Source organism: Delphinapterus leucas, chromosome 12 (genome assembly GCF_059928025.1).
Source record: "Delphinapterus leucas isolate spDelLeu-1000000601 "Yukka" chromosome 12, BTC_Dleu_Yukka2, whole genome shotgun sequence".
Taxonomy (NCBI): Eukaryota; Metazoa; Chordata; class Mammalia; order Artiodactyla; family Monodontidae; genus Delphinapterus; species Delphinapterus leucas.
The window spans coordinates 13,520,384-13,540,597 of record NC_143140.1 but is presented as its reverse complement, the minus strand read 5'-3'; the positions used below and the strand labels follow the sequence as shown (position 1 = coordinate 13,540,597).

At 39.8% G+C, this 20,214-nt stretch overlaps 1 protein-coding gene across 1 annotated transcript in view; it reads right to left on the bottom strand.

Annotated features, from left to right (window-relative positions):
- Positions 1 to 20,214, bottom strand: part of COL19A1 (collagen type XIX alpha 1 chain) — a 356,054-nt gene that overhangs the window by 302,777 nt on the left and 33,063 nt on the right. Inside the window, exons 4-6 of the mRNA XM_089921716.1 lie at positions 7,939 to 8,062; positions 5,386 to 5,661; positions 1,229 to 1,309 (exon numbers count right to left, since the gene is read on the bottom strand). Coding sequence (XP_089777842.1) covers positions 1,229 to 1,309; positions 5,386 to 5,661; positions 7,939 to 8,062 — 481 coding nt within the window. The remainder of the gene's footprint in view (positions 1 to 1,228; positions 1,310 to 5,385; positions 5,662 to 7,938; positions 8,063 to 20,214) is intronic.

The following is a 20,214-nucleotide window of genomic DNA, read 5'->3' as shown; positions in this document are numbered from 1 at the left end:
CAAAACATATAATTTTTACAGACTTAGCTATGCTTTGAGTCAGTTGATCACATTATTATTCTACTACCCAAAGTGAGTGATAGAAGTTAAAAATATTTTTGAACTACTAAACTATGGATAAATATTCTTACAATTTTCAATGGTAAGTTTAGAACTTCTGGGAAATCTGACCCAAAGAATAACATTTTCACCTTTTACTTTTCATATGTTCTTTCTGTAAGATTTTTCAGAATTAATCCCTTCCAAACACCAGTCAACAAGTCAAGAAACAATGTTTTGACATCTTTTACAAACAAAGCACTAATCATAAAAGAAGGGTATAAAAGTGTAATTCCCCTCAATGAGTTTAAAAGGTAGTTGAATAAATTAAAAGGAAATACAACTATATCTAATAATATAAGACACACACATGACCATTGCAATAAGAGATGCAGAAAGTACTGAATTTAGTGGGGTTTTTTTAATGGAAGGTTGGTACAAAAAAGTAATAGTTGTAGAGTTAGGTTGAGAATATTAAGAGTGAGAGACTAAGAAACTGAATTTCTAATTTGTTGCAAACAGGGAGTAACCAAAGGCTTTGAGGGTGAGATGAGCAGAGGACCGGGAATGTGCCTTATTCACGTCAGCCAGCCTTGTTGCTTAGCACAATATCTAGAAGATCAGTGTTTCTGAATAACAGGTGTTTAGTGGAAGAAGGTAAATGAACCTACAAAGCAGTGATGCAGAGACTTATTCTGGCTATGTGGGGACAGGGAAGGAGGATGACACAATAATGCGACGATCCAAGCACGAGGTAAAGGTGGACCACGGCACTAACAGGAGAGGGGAAGATGCAGGTGAAAAATCTCTCACAAAGGAAAACTGGCCAGGAAGGGTGACGGCTAGGAGAGGGAAGTGAGTGAGAATAATGTACAATCACAGACATAAAACCCCTGTAACTGGAAAATGCTGATGCTACCGTCAGCGCGTGGTTTAGTGAAAAAGGCATAAGTTCTCTTTTACTCATGTGGAGTCCAAAGTGAGGCCATATCTTTCCTGAAGTTCAAGATGAAGCACTGCGATTAAAATTGTGACAAGAGACGATGGGACAGCCCCATGAGGGGTCTCTTGCTTGGAACTGTTTCCTCGCCTGGCTTCAAGAGAAGACGTTCAGTGCTGCCCTACACGTGACTCTACAGCCCAGGCAACTGGCCTTCTACAGTCTTCACACACCAAAAACTGAGCTTACCTTAGGGTCTGATATCTCACAACACGTTTCTTGAGCTATGAAGTTCGAGTTACAGTAGATTTGAAGTTGGTGAATTTCAACCTATTAAAAAATTAGTAATAAGATATATCATTAGTATTTTTCTTTTTGAAAATCACATTTAGGCATTTGAGAACGATGGTAATTTAACTGGAAAGAAAAAAAAGAAGCTAATATTTATACAAATAGATCACTGGCAGATATTTTGGGTTTTGTTTAATTTAGGATTCATGACTTTATGGACCCTTTAAGAAACAGAAATGGATTCGGCTGTTGAGATAAATCTATATGTAAAGGAAATCAAGTAACAGAGCAATTGCAGATCTCTGCTCCTTGTTTCAAACCATCAAAAAGAAGTATTTAATTAAAGAGAGGTAATGCACTACGATAAGAAGAAAAAAAAGGTATTTAGTTTTTATCTACTTTTCATGGATACTGTCTAATACCTAAGGATTTTATGTTACATGGCATACTCTTGAGCATGACTCACAGTATTTTTACAAAAAAAATTGATTCTTCTATTTGCTCAGCAAATCCACATTTGTTGGCATTCAGACATGAAATTAAAAGTAGTTTCAGGAAAGTACAATCATGTCTTCAAGTGCAAGATCAAACAACCACATCAGAGAAAGTAAATGGTACAGACTATTGACAAAATTTCAATATGACAGATGCACAGAGAGGCTGCTTCAAACTAGTTTGTGGTTGTAAATTTAATAATTTAATTAATAATCTTATGATGATTTGACATATAACATAGGTCAGGAACAACCTCTTTCCTTCCCCTTCTCCCCGCCTTTCTCTCTCTTTTTCTCTCTCTCCTCTTTCCCCATCTTTCTCTGTCTCCTAATGTAACAGAGCTAGATTATGTATTTCTTTGAGGTCAGTAAGTACTTTCTATAGTAAGACCCAACTATAATATAATAATCCTATGATAATAGAAAGCAGATATCTGAGGTTAGCTCTGAATCTCTAACCCAACACCAACAAAGCAAGAAAGGAGGGGAAAAGCTGTAACTATTACTCTACACTGAGATGAACAAAATCAAGTCAGCTCACAGAAAGCATTAAGAATTCCAGACATCTTCTGGATTCACGAACAGCCTAAGATTTGCAGCCAATGCAAAATTCTGAGATGAAATGAAACTTAATGATTTCTCTTCTATAACTTTTTGCAAGGTTACTGAAGTAAACTTTTATTTATGAAGTTTAAATACACTGTCTTACAGTCTAATGAAACACCAGGCAGTAACATACCCATTATGTAGAATGAAGAATGTAGAGACTCCAATTAATTAATATTCTCCTTAACTAAAACTAATTTATCATCAACACTGTTATCCACATAGTCAATAAATACTGAGATTCTATTATGTACCATCCACTGGGCTAGGGCCTTCATATGAATTATTTTACTTAACTGAAGATAGGCGATCAATTTTTCATGGATTAGAACCTAATAAAGTACCCATGACACTGAAACTACAATCAGCCTAGTTTAATTATGCTTTTTTAATTCATTAGTTGCTTTAGGATCCTTCACTGACATAGTGCTTTAGAATGAGAATGCACTGGCCCTGTCACACAGAATTTTTTTGTTTAAAAAAAAAATTCTTTTATCAGTTTTGTCAACTATTTCTCTGCACGAAAGCATACGGGTAGGATATGCAAAATAAAACCTAATCATTAGAAGGGTTTTTTTTGATAACTTACGTTCTGAATAAACAAAACATTTTCACGTTACAACAGATCTTATAAATCACAGAGCTTGTATGGAGATAATAAAAATATTAGTTTACTTAGAGTTTTAGTAGGACCAAGAATCTTTAAAAAATAAAATACGTATTTTTTTTGTTTGTTTAACTTAAACAGTGACACTTCTAAAAGCTCCATCATCGTGACATGGCTTTAATATTATTTCTTAAGTGAACTAAGATTCCACATTAAACTATGAAAGTGTTGTAAGACTATGATTTTCCCATTGTGGCTTTTCATCAGGACTCACAGTGATATTCTTCAGCCTCAGGTTGTTCCCTTGAGTAAAAAGTTAATTAGACACAGGACACAACACTCAACCTTGAGACGGGAGCTTGGAGTCAGGACCCCACTCTTGGAATAACTTGCTCCTCTCTCATTGTCATCTCTCCCTCAAAGGTTATGAATTTATCTTAATCCTCATGTTCTTTGGTTCTTGCCATTCCCCGCTTTGCCCTCGCTAGTCCTGCAGGAGATCAGATTCCAGTCAACACCAGGGCTCCAGCAAGGGCTACCGCCACCCCTACTCCTGTTACTAGAATCCCCTGAAGATCACTTCCCGTCTACCTACACTCCACCCACTGCTGGAAGTCACACGTCTGAGGTTTAGCTGCTGGACTCCACTTCCTCCCTTGACTCTGGAGAGACCTTTCTGAAAGGTCTGTCTAGGACTGTTGTCACTACAATTAATGCTGTGATTATTATTGGCAGCCACCATTTACTGACACATACTTGATCCATCTTTCTGACACAGACTGAGCCTTTAAGATCTTTGAGAGAGGAGATTTTGTTGTTGTTTTCCGCTCTTTTATGCCAGGTTGAACGGCATGTCTGGCCCTAAATAAATAAATGAATACACAGAAAACCGACCACATACTATGCACTATGGCACATACGCTATGCAATTATAACTAACGAGTCTACCAATATTATTTTATAATTTAGGATACCAAGACTCAGATAAATTAAGAGTGAGCAAGATAAATTAGCAGATCATAAGAATTAAGTGGATGAGCTAGGATTTACAATCACATCTGTCTGATCCCCAAGCAAGCTCACTCTCCCTGATGCCATGATGTCTTATGTCCAGAACTGGCTTCTCCTGCTCTGGGGTATCTTGATAATCATCACTGAACCCTCGTTATGACACTTTCACTGATTTGTTCATTGTGTCTAAGAGAAGACAGTTTAAAAATAATATTTTATTGGAGATATATATATATATACACACACACACATATATATAATATCTATCTATCTATCTATCCATCTGTCATCTATCTCTGATGCCTTCCACAGGGGCCTTTAGAAATAATATGCTGGCTAAACATGTATGTGCACAGAACCGTACTTTTGAAACAAAATTGAACTGTTAAGGGCTTTGCATTAACAATTCCTATTGGTGTCCTGCATTCAGATTATTTTTATGGGTTTTCCCATCATTCCACCCATAAGAAAATGTGAAGTCATCAAATTTAGATATATCCCCCTTTTTAAAGATTATAGGCCTTTGGGAAATTGATAATAAATCTGTACCATGTGAGCATAAATATAACTTTTAAAGAAACTTTTCATCTGAAAGGGTTTTACTAGACAATTGTTCTCATCCAATGACCTACTGTTGTGTTTCAGTCCAACAGAACTCTAAAGAAACATTATAAGCTAATGAAAAATAGTCTGCAGTACAAACATTTGTGATTCTGAGGATGAAAAAATAGCCTATTGTTCTTGAATGAAAACACCAGATGATCTGGAACCGTTTAACTTAAATTTCATCTTTTTCCAGTCCTTTCTATTCAAGACATAGGAACTTAGACCAAGCTTACTTTTGTATAATATTTTCAATTTTTACTAAGAGTTAATTTTAATAACCTTATTTTTTAAGGCATAACCTAGTTCTTTTAAATTCACAGGCTACAGAAAAATGGGTGAAAATAGATAGAAAATAATATATGTAAAAATATAGTTGGAGGGCTTCCCTGGTGGCACAGTGGTTGAGAGTCCGCCTGCCGATGCAGGGGACATGGCTTCGCGCCCCGGTCTGGGAAGATCCCACATGTCGCGGAGCAGCTGGGCCCGTGAGCCATGGCTGCTGAGCCTGCGTGTACGGAGCCTGTGCTCCGCAACGGAAGAGGCCACAACAGTGAGAGGCCCGCGTATCACACACACACACACACACACACACACACACACACACACATACACACACACACAAAAATATATATATATATATAGTTGGAAATACATAGCTATGCTTCACACATCTGATAGCAAATTAATTTAAACAGTGTTGAGAAGGGAATATCTTATACAGTTATTAAAGGAAAAAGGTTTTAATAAGATATTTTATTTTAATTTATAAATGTTACTAGCTAACAACTCACGTCCACAGGCCTGCCATCTGAAGCTCGGGTTGCAATAACAGTCCTTCCGTGGAAGTCCACAGTGCCCTTTCCATCAATATGCCGGCTTGCAACTAAGTTACAGTCTGTATAGACTGAAATGGCCTGGGATTGTATACTGAAGCCAAGTTTATGCCACTGACGATCAAACAAAGGACGGAGTTCTCGATTTTTAAAAACGTAGTTCAACACATCTCCCTCCACAGCTGGGAACATAAATTCCACCATCTTCTTTCCACCATCAACTGCTATAGAAACCTGCAAAAATGCAAATGATCTTTAAATGTTTGAAATTCAGTTTTAAAAACTATTAAAGCACACAAATCAAAACTCAAGGTGCTACCATAGGACCAGCAATCCCACTACAGGGCATATACCCTGAGAAAAGCATAAGTCAAAAAGAGACATGCACCACAATGTTCACTGCAGCACTATTTACAACAGCCAGGAAATGGAAGCAACCTAAATGCCCATCGACAGATGAATGGAAAAAGAAGATGTGGTACATATACACAATGGAATATTACTCATCCATAAAAACGAACAAAACTGGGTCATTTGTAGTGAGGTGGATGAACCTAAAGTCTGTCATACAGAGTGAAGTAAGTCAGAAAGAGAAAAACAAATATCGACTATTAACGCATATATATGGAATCTAGAAAAATGGTACAGATGATCCTATTTGCAGGGCAGGAAAGGAGACACAGACGTAGAGAACGAACTTGTGGACACACGGGGGAAGTGGAGGGTGGGACAAATTGAGAGAGTAGCATTGACATATATACACTACCATGTGTAAAATAGATAGCTGGCGGGAAGCAGGTGCATAGCACAGGGAGCTCAGCTCGGTGCTTTGTGACCACCTAGAGGGATGGGATAGGGAGGGTGGGATGGAGGCTTAAGAGGGAGGAGATATGGGGATATATGTATACGAATAGCTGATTCACTTTGTTGTACAGCAGAAACTAACACAACACTGTAAAGCAATTATACTCCAATAAAAAAATAAAATAATTGAAAAAAAACTCAAGCTGCATGTTAGTAGAACTGAGGTACTCAGTAAAATATTTTAGATGATACTTGTGTCCGTTGGATTTGTTAACATATAAGAACAGCAGGGCTTCCCTGGTGGTGCAGTGGTTGAGAGTCCGCCTGCCGATGCAGGGGACACGGGTTTGTGCCCCGGTCTGGGAAGATCCCACATGCCGCGGAGCGGCTGGGTCCATGAGCCATGGCTGCTGGGCCTGCGCGTCCAGAGCCTGTGCTCCGCAATGGGAGAGGCCACAACAGTGAGAGGCCCGCGTACCGCAAAAAAAAAAAAAAAAAAAAAAGAACAGCAAACAACCGCTACAAAAATGGTTTAAATATGGGATATCTGGTGAATGTAATATGCTCCTTTCTTGAGAGGACATCTAGGAGTGTGTGTGTGTGTGCGTATGTGCATATGTGTGTGTGTGTGTATCTAAGTATACACATAATTCTGTATGAGTGATTCAAGAATTAAATGTTACTAATTTAAAAACAATAAGAAATAATCACTTCTCTTAGCATGGAAACTGAGATCAACTTCTTTAACTTTTGATGCTTTGCATGGTGCAAAGAAAATACATTTTCATAGAGAACATGTTCTTTCTGTTCAAGTCATATTTCCATCTTAATACTGTGACTATATAATAACATATTAAAAGACCAGTGAAATGAAAAACATTTCAATGGATATGTATGGAAATAAACACAGATGGATGGTGCCCATAAGAAATTGTGATGTTTACCTCCCCTCCCTGGAGCACCTGCGTCCCCTCCTTTCTGCCCAAATGCCACATCTCCCACAAGTATTCCTAGACCCCTGCTCTTCTCATATCCCATCTGGGGGAGCCGTCCTTTCCATGCTCGCACAGTCCCCACCCAACTCCAAGCTGTCCTCGGCCACCACACTTGTCACCTTGTGGTCATGCTCCAATAGGCTGTTCTCATACATGGCATCCCCAGACCTATGTGCTCCCTGAGAAAAGGAATCACGCTTTGCCAGTCTCTTATCTTTGTCACTAACTAGCATCTAGCATGTGTTCAATTATTTTTATTGATGGAATCAATATTTGTATCTCATGTCTTAATTTACTAAGGATTTTCAGAGGAAACAATGAACAGCTTTAAAATGATGTATAATATCAGAAATAATAGGAAATGAAGAAGTCGTCAGTAAGTGGTCTTGGTGTCAATGAAGCAGTTGTAAACGAAGGGTAGTTAGAGTGTCTTCAGACAAAAATAGGAATCTAGTAGAAAAAAACAAACAGAACAACAAAACAAAAACAGAAAACAAACTAATCTTGCCTCATCCACCAGGCTCTCCCATTACAAATCTCAGCAAGATCCTTCTGACTCTGAGAATACTGGCATTTCCCTGTGGATGATTCCACTAAACGACAGAATAGTCGTGCATGAGGTCTGCTCCCAAATTTATGCCCACAGATCCAAGATTCACCTGGCCTAACCCCACCAGAGGCCACAGATCAGTACATCTCTCTGGTTCCTTACCTGTGGCATATTCTGCTGGTTTAAAACCTGCCACAGAAACCACCGTTCCTTTTTGGTGCTTCTTCGTACCCGAAACATGGCTGCTATGGCGAACTCCTCAGGAAGGCCTTTGGGAAACACCTTACTGTGGGAGAAAAACAAAGAACCATTGTGGGAAAACTGAAGGCAAGGACACCAAATCTCGGTATGAAGGTCTCTGCAACACAACATCTTAGTCACATTTTCTCAATGAATTTAGAATTCATTTTGCATGTTTACAGCATTCTACCAAATGCATACATGGACGCATCCACGTCTACTTTTACCTATGGATTTTGTATCCTTGTTCTTTCCCTTTTAAAAAATTTCCCGGGAAGGTGTTGTTAAAGCTTGAGGTGTGTAAAAGCGAGTGACTATAGTACTATGGGGCGATATTCATTTACTGAACAAGATGTTCCAACAGAATCTCAGAATTCACTGCAGTCTGGCACACAGTAGACATTTATAAAGGAAATAAATAGTACCCCTAGGCTTTATCGGTAGACAGAAGTACAGAGCATTTCAAAGAACACTGCTAGCAATTAAATGTATACTTCCAAAGGACTTTTGTCATATTAAACCCTTGCAAAATGAACTCCTAATTCTGATTTCCTAGTAGGTATCAATTTAGGACTGAAACTAAATATAATAAAGACATTTTAGCTTATTTTTTATTCTTACAGAAAATAAGTAAGTTATTTCTAGGTAGCAGAGAGAAGCCTAAAGACAGTCCAAATATGCTTCTGTCTCAACCTTGTTTCAAAATACTGGTCTCACTGGATCCATGAAGAAACTTGGGGAGAAAAATTCACCATGAACATAAATCATATTTAGACTTTCATTGGAAAACATGGAGAGATACATTCCTCCAAGTTGACTTTTAAAGTTATCTGCATTGTATGTAAAAACTCTGCAAGGCAGGAATCTTGCTTTTCTTTTAAAGAATCATGAGGAGTAGTAGGTAAGAATTCTCTTAAGGATTAACATAGCCAGAACTTGTTTATATAAATAAAACATCATACACTGAGATGGTTAACTACTCACTGGGAATATCACACCAAGGTCCACTGAAACTGACAGCCAGACTCATGGAGAATTCTGAAACTTTGGTTTTACACTTTGTGTTAGAGAAAAAGTCACAAGTGGTAGGGAAATCAGGAACAAATATGAAAAAAAAAAAAAAGCTATGCTGGCCTAAAGTTCTCAGTTGGTTAAACTCACGCGCGCGCGCACACACACACACACACACACACACACTCTTACGTATATAGTGTACAAATGTAGGTATATGTACATAAGCATACCTCAGGGATATTGCAGGTTTGGGGCCAGCTCACTGGAATAAAGTGAATATCACAATAAAGTGAGTCACGGGCTTCCCTGGTGGTGCAGTAGTTAAGAATCTGCCTGCCAATGCAGGGGACACGGGTTCGTGCCCCGGTCTGGGAAGATCCCACATGCCGCGGAGCGGCTGGGCCCATGAGCCATGGCCGCTGAGCCTGCGCATCCGGAGCCTCTGCTCTGCAAACGGGAGAGGCCACCACAGTGAGAGGCCCACGTACAGCAAAAAAAAAGTGAGTCACACGAATTTTTTGCTTTTCCCGTGTGTGTAAAAGTTGTGTTTACACTATGCTGTACTCTATTCCATGTGCAACAGCATTATATCTAAAAACGTACATACCTTAATTTTTAAAATGCTTTACTGCTAAAAAGAAATATGCTAACCACCATCTGACAACCCAGGGTTGCCACAAACCTTCAATTTGTAAAAAATCCAGTATCTATGAAGTACAATAAAGTGAAACACAATAAAAGGAGGTCTGTCTCTAAATATATATAAACTCTAGTTTTACCTTCTTCACTAACCTGCTTACCCCCAGTCCGGAGGCTTTCTGGCTCTCAGCTCTTGTCTGGCTGGCTGAAGAAAGAGGAGGCAACCTGGGGCCTCATTTTCATCTCACTCACACTCACACACACACACACACACACACACACACCCCTCTCCAGCCTCCACAGAGGCTGGCTGGTGCCTCCCCGGGATAAGCCTCTCCCGTGCCCGGGGAGGTACCCCACCCCACGTGCCAGCAGCACCCCGCCCTGTGGTTCCGAGGTTCTAACTTCCTCCTCTCTGCTGCCTGTGACCCCACTGCTTCCCGTCTTCTAAGAATGTATTATGTCTGTCTCTGTGGCTTCATCTCCCACTCTACAGTCATTTTTGCACGTTAGAGGATAAAACTCTATTTCCATCTCCCATCTCTCCCTCACCTATGCCCCTCTTATCTCGGTTTACAAATGTATGCATATCTTCACCCTCTCCCCTGCCGTAAAACAGACAAAACTCCCTCCATCCTCGATACAGCATTATATTACCCTTCCAGGTATCCACCAAGTTTCTTAAATGAAGACTCTGAACGTCACACTGTCACAGCCCTCCGCCCTGAGCCTTCCTGCATTCTAAAAGCAATCCCGTGGGCTCTCGCGAGGATGCTCATGGTGCGCCCCTCTTCCCGAGGCAGGCCATCACGTGAGCGGTCTCGCCCAATCGGTGAGGGGGCCTGGGGCGGGGTGGGGGAGCCGCGGTTCCCTCCAGAAAGGAGCGCGCCGCTGAGGGCAGGAGGGGGAGCCACAGCGGCCGCCCAAGGGGAGATTGAGACGCCACAGGGCAATGTTGGAGGAGCCCGGACAGCGGCCACAGCCACGATGGCAAATACAGCCTAGCTTACCCAGTCAAAAAGTTAATACAAGAACTGGATGGGCTTATCTTCAAATGGGATTTCCACCCATAATGAATAACTGCGGGATTTGTACTGGGGATGGCGAGCAGATCAGAAAATGTGTCCTTCGGAATTCAGGCAATATCCCTGCTGTGGAAGCTTGTCAGTTTTTTTTGGCTTTTGCTTTTAATTAGGATGTTGGGAAATAATGAAATAATGAAAAGATAACCCCTTTTTAAACTTCAGGAATTCCCCCCTCCCCCTCCGCCAAGCACTGCAAGGTCCATCATTTCTGGAGCATCTGGAATGTTGAAGTACCGACGGTCATTCTTCACCCTCGCCCTAAAAAGACGGCCTCCCTCTCTTTCGGTTTCCGCCCTTCACGCGCCTGAATCTCGTCCCGAGGGAGAAAACCCACGACACCAGGGGCTCTCAGAGCACGCCTGCACCGAGACAAGTCCCCGAGTTCGGAACCCCTTTGGACCACTTGGAGGAAGACTGTCATATGGGTTCCAATGCAGATTTTAGGCCGAAACTTGGTGACGGGAAGGGCCCCTTGGGTACCTCTTGAAGAAGGCGAGTGGAAACCACTATGGGCCAGGCCATGGTCATCATCGCCTGGACGGACGGCTCGAGTGACCCACCAGGCGGCACGGTGGCTACAATGAACTGAATTCTGCAGGAGGATGTAACCGGGTCACAGAAGAGGCCGGAGGAGACGGGGCAGCTGGAGGCCGGTCGGAAGGCCGAGCTGGTGAGTCTTGGGGAGGCCCTTTCGGAGGCTCTGTGCCGAACGAGGAGGGGGCACTGAGCCCGGGCCACAGACAGGCGTGGACGTGCGGGGCTGCCCGGGTTGACGGGGGCGGAGACCGTGCTCACAGTGGACAGGCCTCAGCGGGGCCGGCATCCTGTCCAAAGGACGGTGCCTGTGGTCGCCCTGCAGGATCTCCTGGGGCCAAACCCAGGCCTGTCTCCTCCTGCCACACCTCCGGGCCAGGCCGGGCCATCCACCAGTGGGACACAGGGTCCAGCCCCAGAGAACTGTGTCCCGGGCCACTGTTCCTGGTGTACAGCCCCAGAGGACTGTGTCCCGGGCCACTGTCCCCGGAGTCCAGCCCCAGAGGACTGTGTCCTGAGCCACTGTCTCCGAGCTCGTCCTCCCCAACCTGTGCTCCTGCACGGCCCCTCCTGCCTCCATGCCATCCCAGGGGGAGTATCTCCCCAGAACCAGTGCTGCTGGAATCCAGAGGCCTCTGCATCCTGCCCTTCACTCCTCACCCAGGGACACCATCACCCAGATGGCTAATGGCGAGTGAGTTGGGCTGCAGGCCAGGTCCTGTGACTTCCGATGCAGAATTCTTTCCAATATGGAAAGCCGTTAGGGGTATTCAGTCCCATGTACCCTGTGATTTGCTGGTGGTTCCGTGAAGTTCCGGTGTGTCACTGCCGCCCTGGTAGCCTTGTTCACGCCTACTTAACAGTGCTGGTCACCTTAGCCACGTAGTGACTATTGGGTGTCAGTGGGTGGCTGGAACCCTTGGGTCAGCCTTCAGCTCCCTGCCCACCTCCTGTTCCAACAGACACTCCAGGGACGTCACTGGTAAGCAGTAAGGTTGGTGAAGAGACCCCCCCAAGACAGTGGGAAGAATAAAAGGGGGCACTCTGTAGGGTCAGCTCTGGTCAGCGTGGCCGCCAGACTTAAAGACCTCACCCAGAGTGAGGAGGACAGGAGAGACCTGGCACCATGTTTAAGAACCCAGAAGGGTGACTTTGGAAAGGTCTGTTTTTGTTATGGGCTTCTGATCAGCACAAAGACAGATGTCTCTGTGCTCATCTGTTATTAAGGTCCTGTGGGTAAAACTGGTAAGAGCAGTCAAAATAAAATAATGTAAAATGAAATGAAATAATATAAAATGTAAAGTAAAATAAAATAAAAGTATTCCCAATCACCTAATCCCCTGGCCTCTTCTAAATCCTCACTCCCCTTGGTCCTTCTGAAGGTTTTAACACTGAAGACATCCTGTCTTCATTGATATAAACCGAGAGTCACAACCACATGGCTCTAGGGCCCAGCCAGGAAACTGGACTGTAAGCTTCCTAAGGTTCTTTGTCTATCCTATTCACCAGCATCTAGAGCAGTGCCCGCACAAGGTAGGCACTCAATAAATATTATTAAAGGAATCAATTAATGAGCTGAATTCGGATGTAAGAAGTCTGTAAACCAAAAGAAAAATAACATATGTTCCCATCTAAGTCTAGCCTTTAGTTTTAGTTTTTCTGTCTTGGATAGAAATGTGCATGTAAGAAATTTTCACTTTCCTCTTAAGAATTCTTCAGTAAAAACAAATAGAGCAAGTGAGTTAATAACAGCACTGTTACCCCTTCTCATGTAGAGGACACACACATTAGACTAAGGGAAATGCAGAGCCCAGCCCTTCTACAGGGGCAGCTGCTAATTAGCTCCAGCTAACTCTTACCATATGGGGAAGTGGGTCCAGGGTTGCCAGTTCATCCCATTTTTCAAGACAAGCCAAATACCCAGATTTTTATCTGAAAAGTTTAGAGTCTTAATTTTGGCAACTATTTCAGATTTTTCATAAACACTGTCCAGACCAACATTGTGCAAAAGCAAACAAATCAGTGACTGCTAGTTAGCAAAGCTGGATCTACACAAATGTTTGCTGAATACCCAGAGAGGCTTACAAAGATGGGAAAAGGAAGATTCCTGCCCTAATCAGTTCTTAAAATCAGTTAGGAGAGGAAAATTAGAACTCAAGGTTATGAACAGAAAACATAGTATTAGGAATGGGACTGCTTTTAAAATCCTATTAACAGCAGGAAAGTTTCAGTCCTTTTAAATTTGTTGAGACTTGCTTTATGACATAACATATGGCCTACCCTGGAGAATGTTCCACATGCAGTTGAGAAGAGTGTGTATTCTGCTGTTGTTAGGTGGAATGCTCTACAGTCTGTTAGGTCTAAATAGCTTGTAGATTTGTGCAAGTCTTCTATTTCCTTACTGATCTTCTGTCTAATGTTCTATCTGTTTTGAAAATGGGGTACTGAAGTCTCCAACTATTACTGTTGAATTGTCTACTTCTCCCTTCAATTCTGTGAGTTTTTGCTTCATGAATTTGGGGTCTTTGTTTTGGGGTACATATTTGTGATTGCTCTATTGTCTTGATGTATTGACACTCTTTTTAAATTTTTTAAATTGAAGTATAGTTGATGTACAATATTATATGTTACAGGTGTACAATATAGTGATTCACAATTGTCAAAGGCTATACTTCTTTTATAGTTAGTATAAAGTATTGGTTATATTCCCCATGTTGTGCTTAGCCTTGTAACATTTTTTTCCATTCCCAACTTTATTTTTTTAATTTTATTGAAGTATACTTGATTTACAATGTGTTAATTTCTTCTGTACAGCAAAGTTATTCAGTTATACATATATGTGTGTGTGTGTATATATATGTATATATCCTTTTTCATGGTCTTTTCCATTATGGTTTGTCACAGGATATTGAATATAGTTCCCTGTGCCATACAATAGGACCTTGTTGTTTATCCATCCTATATATAATAGTTTGCATCTGCTAGTCCCAGTCTCCCAATCCTTCCCTCCGCTACCGCCCATTCCCCTTGGCAACCACAAATCTGTTCTCTATATCTATGAGTCTATTTATATTTCATAGATATATTGATTTGTGTCATATTTTATATTCCACATATAAGGGATATCATATGGTATTTGTCTTTCTCTTTCTGACTTCAAGTAGTATGATAATCTCTAGGTCCATCCATGTTGCCACAAATGGCATTATTTCATTCTGTTTAATGGCTCAGTAATATTCCATTGTACATATATATATATACCACATCTTCTTTATCCATTCATCTGTTGATGAACATTTAGGTTGTTTCTATGTCTTGCCTATTGTAAATAGTACTGCTATGAACATAGGGATGCATGTATCCTTTTGAATTATAGTTTTGGCTGGGTGGGATTGTTGGATTATATTGCAACTCTATTTTTAGTTTTTTGAGGAACCTCCATACTGTTTTCCATAGTGGCTGCATCAATTTACATTCCCACCAATAGTGTAAGAGGGTTCCCTTTTCTCCACCCCCTCTCCAGCATTTGTTACTTGTAGACTTTTAATGATGGCCATTCTGCCTGGTGTGGGGTGGTACCTCACTGTAGTTTTGATTTGCAATTCTCTAATAATTAGCGATGTTGAGCATCTTTTCACGTGCCTGCTGGCCATCTGTATATCTTCTTTGGATAAATCTCTGTTTAGGTCTTCTGCCCATTTTTTGATTGGGTTGTTTGCTTTTTTGTTATTGAGTTGTATGAGCTGTTTGTATATTTTAGAAATTAAGCCCTTGACAGTTGCATCATTTGCAAATAATTTCTCCCAGTCTGTAGGTTGTCTTTGCATTTTGTTTATGGTTTCCTTTGCTGTGCAAATGCTTATAAGTTTGATTAGGTCCCATTTGTTTATTTTTGCTTTTATTTCCATTGCCTTGGGAGACTGACCTAAGAAAACATTGGTGTGATTTATGTCAGAGAATGTTTTGCCTATGTTCTTTTCTAGGAGTTTTATGGTGTCTTGTCTTATATTTAGGCCTTTAAGCCATTTTGAGTTTATTTTTGTGTATAGTGTGAGGGTGTGTCCTAACTTCATTGATTTACATGTGGCTGTCCAGCTTTCCCAACACCACTTGCTGAAGAGACTTTCTTTTCTTCATTGTATATTTGTGCCTCCTTTGTTGAAGATTAATTGATGGTAGGTGTGTGGGTTTATTTCTGGACTCTCTATTCAGTCCCATTGATCCATATGTCTGTTTTTGTGCCTGTACCATGCTGTTTTGATTACTGTAGCCTTGTAGTATTGTCTGAAGTCAGGGAAGGTTATGCCTCCTGCTTTGTTCTTTTTCTTCAGGATTGCTTTGGTAATTCTGGGTCTTTTATGGCTCCATATAAATTTTAGGATAATTTTTCTATTTCTGTGAAATATGTCATGGGTAATTTAATAGGGGTCACACTAAATCTGTAGATTGCTTTGGATAGTGTGGCCATTTTAACGATATTAATTCTTCCAATCCAAGAGCATGGGATATCTTTCCATTTCTTTGAGTCATCTGTAATTTCCTTTATTAATGTTTTGTAGTTCTCAGCATATAAGTATTTCACCTCCTTGGTGAGGTTTATTTCTAAGTATTTTATTTTGGGGGGTGCGATTTTAAAAGGTAATGCTTTTTTACTTTCCCTTTCTTATATTTCATTGTTAGCTTAAAGAAATGCAACCAAATTCTGTATGTTAATCTTGTATCTTGCTACCTTGCTGAATTCATTTATCAGTCCTAATAGCTTTTGTGTGGAGTCTTTAGGCTTTTCTATATATATATTATTATATCATCTGCATATAATGACAGTTTTACCTCTTCCCTACCAATTTGAATACGTTTTATTTATTTTTCTTGTCTGATTGCTGTGGCTAGGACTTCCAATACTATGCTGAAGAGAAGCAGTGAGAGTGGGCATCCTTGTCTTGTTCCAGATTTTATCAGGAAGGCTTTCAGCTTTTCACCATTGAGTATTATATTGGCTGTGGGTTTATTGTAAATAGCTTTTATTATGCTGAGATATGTTACCTCTATACTCACTTTCATAGCGATTTTTGCCATGAATGGATGTTGAATTTCATCAAATGCTTTTTCTGCATCTATTGAGATGATCTTGTGGTTTTCATCCTCTCATTTGTTGATGTGGTGTATCACATTGACTGATTTGCATATGTTGGACCATCCTTGTGACCCTTGGGTGAATCCTTGGTCATGACCCTTGGTCATGGTGTATGCACTTTTTTATGTGTTGTTGGATTCAGTTTGCTAATATTCTGTTGAGAATTTTTCAGTCTATAATCATCAAAGATATTGGCCTGTAATTTTCTTTCTTGGTAGTGTTTTTGTCTGGTTTTGGTATCAGGGTGATGGTGGCTTCATAGAATGTCTCTGGGAGTGTTCCTTCCTCTTCAGTCTTTTGGAAGAGTTTGAGAAGGATCAGTATAAGTTCTCCTTTGTATGTTTGGTAGAATTCCCCAGTGAAGCCATCGGGTGCTGGACTTCTGTTTGTAGGGAGTTTTTTTTATTACAGATACTATTTCATTTCTAGTGATCTGTCTGTTCAAGTTATCTATTTCTTCTTGATTCAGTTTTGGTGGGCTGTATGTTTCTAGAAAGTTTTCCATTTCTTCTAGGTTGTCAAATTTGTTGGCATAGAATTGTTCACAGTATTCCCTTATGGTTTTTTGTATTTCCACGGTATCAGTTGTGATTTCTCCTCTTTCATTTCTTATTTTGTTTATTTGGGTCTTGTCTCTTTTTTCTTGGTGAGCCTGGCCAGAGATCTGTCAATTTTACTTACGCTTTCAAAGAATGAGCTCTTGGTTTTATTGACTTTTCCTAATTTTTAAATCTCTATTTATTTCCTCTCTGATCTTTATTACCTCCTTCCTTCTGTGGACTTTATGTTTTGTTTGTTTTTCTTTTTCTGATTATTTTAAGTGGTAGTTTAGGTTGTTTATTTGAGATTTTTCTTGTTTCTTAAAGAAGGCCTATATCACTATGAAATTCCCTCTAAGAACTGCTTTTGCTGCATGCCATAGAATTTGTTTGGTTATGTTTTCATTGTCATTTGCCTCAAGGTATATTTTAATTTCTTCTTTGATTTCATCACTGACCCATTGGTTTTTTAATAGCATGTTGTTTAGTCTCCATGTAATTGTTTTTTTCTTGTTTCTTTTTCTGTGGTTGATTTCTTGTCATGCCATTGTGGTCAGAAAAGTTCCTTGAAATAATTTCTATACTCTTATATTTGTTCAGACTTGTTTTGTGCCCTAGTATATGGTCAATCCTAGAGAATGTTTCATGTGTACTTGAAAAGAATGTGTATTCTGCTGTTTTGGGGTGTAATGTCCTGAAGATATCAATTAAGTCTAACTATTCTATTGTATAATTTAGGATCTTTGTTGCCTTATTGATTTTCTGTCTTGAAGATCTGTCCATTGATGTGAGAGTGGTGTTAAAGTCTTCTACTGTTATTGTGTTCCTGTCAATTTCTCCCTTTATGTCTTAGTATTTGTTTTATGTATCTGGGTGCTCCTATATTGGGTGCATATATGTTGACAAGTGTAATATCCTCTCCTTGTATTGATCCTTTTAGCAGTATATAGTGTTCTTCTTTATCTTTCTTTATAGCCTTTGTTTTAAAGTCTGTTTTGCCTGCTATGAGTATTGCAACCCCCATTTCTCGTCATTTCCACTTGCGTGAAATATCTTTTTCCATTCCCTCACTTTTAACCTATATGTGCCCTTTGCCCTAAAGTGGGTCTCTTGTAGGCAGCATGTTTTAGGCTCTTGTTTTTTTTATCCAATCTGCCACTCTGTGTCTTTTGATTGGAACATTTAGTCCATTGACATTTAAGGTAATTATTAATAGATATGCATTTATTTCCATTTTAAACATTGATTTTATATTTCTTCTTTGTCTTTTTCTTTTTGTTTTTCCTTTTGTGGTTTGATGATTTTCTTTTGTATTATGCTTATGTTCTCTTATTTTTGTTTTTTGTGACTCTATTGTATGTTTTTGATTTGAAGTTGCCCTGTTTTTCACGTATGTCAACCCCTTCCTATATCTACTTGCTTTAGAGTGGTAGTCGTATAGGCTCAAACACATTCTAGAAAAAAAATCTACATTTTTTTACTCTCCTCCCCCACATTTTATGATTTTGATATCCTCTTTTGCATCTACATGTTCACCTTTTTGCTGTTCACTGTAGTTATCATCATTTTTCCATAAGTTTTTGTTTTTCATTTTTTTTTTAATCTGTGTACTGGCTTATTTAAGTGATTTAGTTTCCAATTGTGATTTTCTATTTCCTATAGATTCTTACTTCTTTTCTATTTAGAGAAGACCTTTCAATATTTCCTTTAGGATAAGTTTAGTATTGCTGTATTCTTTTAGTTTTTGCTTTTCTGAGAAATTCTTTATCTCTCCTTCTATTCTAAATGATAATCTTGCTGGGTAGTATCCTAGGTTGCAGATTTTTCCCTTTCAGGACTTTGAATACATCTTGCCACTCCCTTCTGGCCTGCATCATTTTTGTTGAGAAATCAGCTGATAGCCTTATGAGGGGTTTCCCTGTAATTAACTCTTTGTTTTTCTCTTGCTGCCTTTAGAATCCTCTCTTTAACTTTTGCCATTTTTATTATAATATGTCTTGGTGAAAGTCTGTTTGGATTTATCTTGTTTGGGATCCTCTGTGTTTTCTGTATCTGAATATCTGTTTCCTTTTTTAGGTTTGGGAAGTTTTCAGCCATAATTTCTTCAAATACATTTTCTTTTCTTTTTTTAACATCTTTATTGGAGTATAATTGCTTTACAATGGTGTGTTAGTTTCTGCTTTATAACAAAGTGAATCAGTTATACATATACATATGTTCCCATATCTTTTCCCTCTTGCGTCTCCCTCCCTCCCACCCTCCCTATCCCACCCCTCCAGGTGGTCACAAACCACCTAGCTGATCTCCCTATGCTACACGGCTGCTTCCCACTAGCTATCTATTTTACGTTTGGTAGTGTATATATGTCCATGCCACTCTCTCGCTTTGTCACAGCTTACCTTCCCCCTCCCCATATCCTCGAGTCCATTCTCTAGTAGGTCTGTGTCTTTATTCCCGTCTTGCCCCTAGGTTCTTCTGACCTCTTTTTTTTTGAATTCCATACATATATGTGTTAGCATACGGTATTTGTTTTTCTCTTTCTGACTTACTTCACTCTGTATGACAGTCTCTAGGTCCATCTACCACACTACAAATAACTCAATTTCACTTCTTTCTATGGCTGAGTAATATTCCATTCTATATATGTGCCACATCTTCTTTATCCATTCATCTGTCTATGGACACTTAGGTTGCCTCCATGTCCTGGCTATTGTAAATAGAGCTGCAATGAACATTGTGGTACATGACTCTTTTTGAATTATGGTTTTCTCAGGGTATATGCCCAGTAGTGGGATTGCTGGGTCATATGGTAGTTCTACTTTTAGTTTTATTAAGGAACCTCCATACTATTCTCCATAGTGGTTCTATCAATTTACATTCCCATCTACAGTGCAAGAGGGTTCCCTTTTCTCCACACCCTCTCCAGCATTTATTGTTTGTAGATATTTTGATGATGGCCATTCTGACCAGTGTGAGGTGATACCTCGTTGTAGTTTTGATTGCATTTCTCTAATGATTAGTGATGTTGAGCATCCTTTCATGTGTTTGTTGGCAATCAAACTGGACAGCTACATGTAAAAGAATGAAATTAGAACACCCCTCAACACCATACACAAAAATAAACACAAAATGGATTAAAGACCTAAATGTAAGGCCAGGAACTATAAAACTCTTAGAGGAAAACATAGGCAGAACACTCTATGACATAAATCACAGCAAGATCCTTTTTGACCCACCTCCTAGAGAAATGGAA